The sequence below is a fragment of the Oncorhynchus mykiss genome, chromosome 25 (assembly GCF_057628025.1).
Source record: "Oncorhynchus mykiss isolate SJ-2025 chromosome 25, ASM5762802v1, whole genome shotgun sequence".
Lineage (NCBI taxonomy): Eukaryota > Metazoa > Chordata > Actinopteri > Salmoniformes > Salmonidae > Oncorhynchus > Oncorhynchus mykiss.
In genome coordinates, this window is record NC_143046.1 from 81,330,690 (window position 1) to 81,336,315 (window position 5,626).

The 5,626-nt window shown below is 44.3% G+C and overlaps 1 protein-coding gene across 1 annotated transcript; it reads right to left on the reverse strand.

Annotated features, from left to right (window-relative positions):
- Window positions 1-282: 282 nt before the first annotated feature.
- On the reverse strand, window positions 283-5,329 carry LOC110505834 (mRNA decay activator protein ZFP36L1). The gene is made up of 2 exons (XM_021585288.3): window positions 5,121-5,329; window positions 283-3,582 (listed from the first exon to the last, which is right to left on the reverse strand). The coding sequence occupies exons 1-2, from the start codon at window positions 5,172-5,174 to the stop codon at window positions 2,437-2,439; spliced, it is 1,200 nt and encodes a 399-aa protein (XP_021440963.3). The 5' UTR covers window positions 5,175-5,329; the 3' UTR covers window positions 283-2,436.
- Between the last annotated feature and the right edge of the window lie 297 nt (window positions 5,330-5,626).

Consider the following 5,626-nt stretch of genomic DNA (forward strand, 5'->3'; position numbering starts at 1 on the left):
AATGGTATTTAGTAAATAATAGGCCGTCTGTGCTTGTTAAGGTAAATCAGTGTCAGCATCCTCACCAAAAGATGATTGTCTAGATTATGGAACATGTTGCAACAGGAATTTCTTTGTTAAGTTGCAGTTTTCCCTTCAACAAATAGTCTGACATTGTATCAAAGTCTAACTTTGCAAATATGTAATGCTTGACTAGGCCTGACCGAGAAGACAACCACGCCTCAAGAAACCATCCAGTCACATCTCAGTTCACTAGCGGGTGGATGAATAAGAAAAACATTGTTTCAAAAATACAGGGTTTATTGGTTTTAACTGCAATCAATAGTTACAAAAAGAAATCAGTTTTATATCAACTCAGAGAAATGACTAGTGAAAAACCATGGCTGGAAAAATACATTCAACAGTTTGACTTTCAGTTAACTTTCTTTTACTTTCAGTAATCCTGTTTAACCTCATTCAAAACTTCAAGGAAACATGGAACAAGGAATTTAAAAACAATTTCACCATCTTCCATCGTTTAATAGAGAAGGCCTTAGTTAGCTACCTGGAATGTATTCAAAAAGTAGGCACTTTAACAGCTGGGGCCACGCAAGTACAAAAAAACAAGACAACCTCTCAACCCATTTGGTCACAGCTTTTGCTTGTAATAAAAGGGAGTCTTTTTCCTCGAAATCCCTGGTTACTTGTATTACATTAACTGAGACCGTCACATAACTTTAAACCCAGAACTTCACACTGAATCGGGATGTCCAAGTGAACATGGTGATACTCATCACGTGTTACACCTCTTAGTTTTAGATACATGAGTCATATTTATGAAATAATCCTGTTTGGTCAACATATGGTACCACGTTGGCCTAATCTCAAAGAATACAACTGCAAAAGGTAATAACATTAAAGTACTGTTACCGTCAGAGAAAACAAAAACGCGAGGACAGGACAGCTCCGGAATGAGAAGGTGACAATCATGTTTGCTGGAATTGCAGTCCAATAACAGGGAGAACCGAGAACAAACCAAAAGTATACAAATAAATAAAGCAACTTCTTTCTTTCTGTATTTTTTTTGTTTTAAATTAAGTTTCATTTTGACAACGTGTAGTTGCAAACAAAAGTCATTGTAATACAATATATTAAACTGTGAAAAAAGAAATTGACAAAAATGTCTTCACAATCTTTAGATTAATACCGAAGATCATAATTTAACATAAAGAAAATATATTCTATTGTTCATTATCCAGATAAATACAAAAACAAAATTAACAAAAAAAATGCATATGATCACCAATAAATATGTTTCGATAAGTTAAATATGCAGTGATAAGCAAAAACTGTTTGGAAAGTTCTCAAACAAATAATCATAATAACAATAAAAATAATCAAAACCTAGAAAAAGAAGCAGAGAGATGTCATAACATCAGACTACTCCTCAAAACCAGATTCTGATTCTAAGGGGAAGAAGAAGACTAGGATAGCTTAGAGATCCCATCTCAAGTTGCAGGAAGTATAGAAGAACTGCACCATGGGAATGCTGGAATTCCCCGCTGCCTGCGGAACGGCACAGAGAGCGGTGGGGTGGAGAGGGAGGGGGGGCGGTGGGGTGGAGAGGGAGGGGGGCGGAGAGGGAGGGGGGCGGTGGGGTGGAGAGGGGCGGTGGGGTGGAGAGGGAGGGGGGCGGTGGAGTGGAGAGGGAGGGGGGCGGTGGGGTGGAGAGGGAGGGGGGCGGTGGGGTGGAGAGGGAGGGGGGCGGTGGGGTGGAGAGGGAGGGGGGCGGTGGGGTGGAGAGGGAGGGGGGCGGTGGGGTGGAGAGGGAGGGGGGCGGTGGGGTGGAGGGGGAAGGGGGCGGAGAGGGAGGGGGGGGCGGTGGGGTGGAGAGGGAGGGGGGCGGTGGGGTGGAGAGGGGCGGTGGGGTGGAGAGGGAGGGGGGCGGTGGGGTGGAGAGGGAGTGACAAAAATAATAACACAGTCTTAAAGGTTTAACAACCAGTTAGACAATAAAAGACGTCCCTCATCCTTCCTTTCCAGAAACACAACTGTCAGTGACCAACAACAGGATGGGGTGGTTTGTGGTGCAATGATACACTTGCACTGCTACACGTTCAAGAACAAAATCACAGGTGGCACCTGGCAAAACAACAAAAGTCTAACATTCTCATTGTTCATTCGTTTCCTCTCGCGTTTTGACTGAAGACATGGTAGGGTCTGTGGAGGGAGGGGAGTTAGGAGGCAGGTAACAACAAGGGAGACATTTCTGGGGTGATTTGAAAACAAGTCACTGTATCCTTATTCTAACTAGGAACTAAATGTATATTGATTTGTGGAGGAGAGGGGTCAGGGGATGGTTGTCGAGGGGACAGGGGAGTGCCATTTCCCATTCATTATACCTTTCTGTCCTTTTTTCAAGGGCAGCGTGGATAAGATACATTAAATAGCTGCCGTCTAGTCGTCAGAGACGGAGAGGCGGCTGAAGATTGGGAGGCGTCTGTTGGCATCCAGGCTGGGGGATTCTGACCCACTGAGACTGCCCCCCGAGCTGCTCTGGTACCCGTCCTGGTCCGACAGAGAGTCCTGGGGCGGGCTGGACGGAGATGCAAACATCTGGGTGGGGGACTCCGACATGGGCCTGAAGAAGTAGGGGGTGTTGTTCTGGGACGGGGGTGCAGGGGCTTTGGGATCAGTCCCCACGGGGCCTCCGGATCCAAGGCTGGGGCCGAACAGATTGGCCAGCTCCTGACTGGAGTACGTGAAGAGGTTGGAGCTCGGCCACTCAGGCATATCGTCTGGGGAGAACATAGGTGGAGGGGTGACGGAGGTTGGGCTGTCCCCTCCTCTCAGTCCCCCAGAGCTGGGGAACCCTGCGAAGCTGTAGCTGTGCTGCAGACGAGGACGCTCCAACTTATTGGAGAGAGGAGAGTAGGAGGAGCAGGATGAGGGGGAGGGAGGGGGTCCACGGCGCTCCTCTGCATTGTGGATAAAGTGACAGCGAGGACCGTAGGGGCAGAATCCGATTGTGTGGAAGGTACGACACAGCTCTGTCTTGTATTTAGGGTGGCGGCTGAGAGAACGCAGCTCGTGGAAGCCATGGGCGAACTGACACTTGTCGCCATACTTACAGGCTCCGTTCTCCTCAAACGGCCGGCACAGCTCCGTCTTGTAGCGACTGGAGTTGACCTGGCTCTGCTGCTGGCTCTGGGCTCCTAGGCTGGTAGGACTAGCAGGCCCCATGCACTGGTGTAGGAGCCGCTCACCCGTCTCAGAGAAAGAGCGGTCCCTCATGCGATTCTCCTTGCTGCTGCTACCACTTCCAATAAAACGCGAGGTGATGGAGCAGGAGGAGTGGTCTATGGTCTTCAGGCTGTTAAGGAACTGGTTCTGGTTGAACTTGGAGCTGGGGTCATGGTTGGAGAGGGTGACAGAGTGGCGTCTCTTGTAGACTGACAGCCCGCAGCCCAGCGAGGGGGTCCCCACAGCCTTCCTGTCCAGCAGGGCTCCGGTGGGGTTGGTGATAGACATGGGGATGTTGGTGGATAACGGATGATGGGGGGCACTCAGTAAGTTGTTGTTGTAATTCAGCATCTTGTCGTTCTGGAAAATTACAGATTTGAAATATTAAGTCTACATTCAATACAAAATAATACGTTTTTCACGTTAGTCAATAAAGCAATTTTATCCTACAACATATGATAGTGGACACTGAAATTAATTTGATTTCATAAAGGGAGGGAAAACATCTACAAGAAATCCCTGAATGACTACTGTTGACGTTCGTTTTTCTTTAAATGATGCAGGCCAATAGAACAGAACTGACAGACGTTTCACACCACTTCGATACAAAGTGATTTTCGTAAACGGTTAAGAGGGCAGTTTTGCTAACCATAACCTCCGTCTCCTAACCTGCTACGTTAATTATCCTAAACGGCTACGAAAAAGTAACTTCGGTATCGAAGTGGCGTAAAGTGTTAACCTCGAACAGAACAGCTGGTTTGGCAAGTTGCCCTACAAAGGAATGTGCGTGTGAGCGCTGCGAGTCTGGTCTGGTTATAAAGCTGCTGCAGCTCTGAATTTGAAATGAATATGCGAAATGAAAATGTAGTTTGAGGGCACTCAACGGGAAGGCGTAACGTTAGTAGGCTAGTAAGGACGTTATCGTAAAATAACATTTAATCAATAATATAGATGTTGGTGGCTGGGTAATTGATGAAAGATTACAAAGCGTGTGTTGCCTCTTACACAAGGTTAATTAGTATAACGTTAACTTTATGTAGACCTTTTATGCGCAAAGACCAACTAAATATATTTAATTTCAAACTGAAAGTTCAGAAGTTGCTAAAAACAAATCATATTTCAATTAAATACAGTAGCTGTCTACAACAATCAATGCATTTAATTCATACAATATATCTAGATATATTGAAGGGCTAAGAAAAATCGAATATAAGTGGCAACTAGTACGTTTCAATAAAATTGATCAAATTACTGCACATCTGAAGTGAATCAGAATCATTAGCTAGCGGTTTCAAAATGTTAACTAGCTGACGTTAGTTTCAGGAACGAGCCTTACTGAACGAATGCAACATCATGGCAAATAAGACGCGATTCATGTAACTAGTTAGCTAACGATTCTAGCATTTAACTTATCCAATGTATCCAACTGCACAATTAAATACGTTTCAATCATTAGAGCCAACTGTTGCCATTGAATTAAATAATTAATTGCAAACCCTCGTGGTTAACACTTGACTACTGTAGTGCAAAAGTAGCAGCAGACTAGCAATTTATCCATTAACAGTCTGACTCACTCTTAATTAATGGATATTAGCAATCAAACAAGGAAACGAACAATAGTCAACCAAATAAAAATCACGAGACAGCATGCACGTCATGGAACTCACTATCGGGCAAGTTTCCATAACTAGGCAGGATAAAGTTCTAGTTATGATCATATCAAACCAATGTTACTGCATCACTTTTACAATATTAATCACAACAAAAGCGTACACATGTCAAATGAACCAACCGCAAACTAGCCTTGTGAAATGTCGAATACCACTACTGACGTGCCTCCAATAGCTAATAACGTTGGCTAGCCTAGAAACAAAGCGAGTAGATAACTTCTTCTGTACCTTGTTCATTACTTCGCTGAAGTCGTAGAAAGGCGAAACCACTGCGGTGGTCATCTTGGCTGCGTAGAAAATACAATCTAAAAGTAGTAAAAAAATAATATATTTTTATTGAAGTTACAGACTACGGTGAGTTCTGATTTGTAACCTTATTTTGCCCTAACTAATAGATCACCCCCTCTGCACTGCACCAGCCCAGTACGTTTGCTTTATAATCGCGTGCAGGAGGAGCTTGTCGTGACTGGGCGTTTCTTAGATCGACGCTTTTTTTGAGGGGACGAAACTTACACCAGAACTTTGCAAACTTTCTCGCAGGGCACATTAACAATGTTGCATTGATTTTGCATGGCTGAGGCACCCAACCGTAAATATGATCTACCCTAAAGAAACACAAAGAACAAGCTTAATAGAGCATAACATTATTGTATACAAGTTTTAAAAACAAACTGTAATGCATTATTCTTTTCACTCTCATATATTTCAGTCAGCAGAATGACGAAAACAATTCA

Bases quoted from the DNA above. Each gene is read 5' to 3' on its own strand.
- LOC110505834 (XM_021585288.3), bottom strand. From the start codon at position 5,174: ATGACCACCGCAGTGGTTTCGCCTTTCTACGACTTCAGCGAAGTAATG. The intron at 3,583-5,120 runs GTACAGAAGAAG...GTAATTTTCCAG, and splicing joins TCAGCGAAGTAATGAACAAG to AACGACAAGATGCTGAATTA.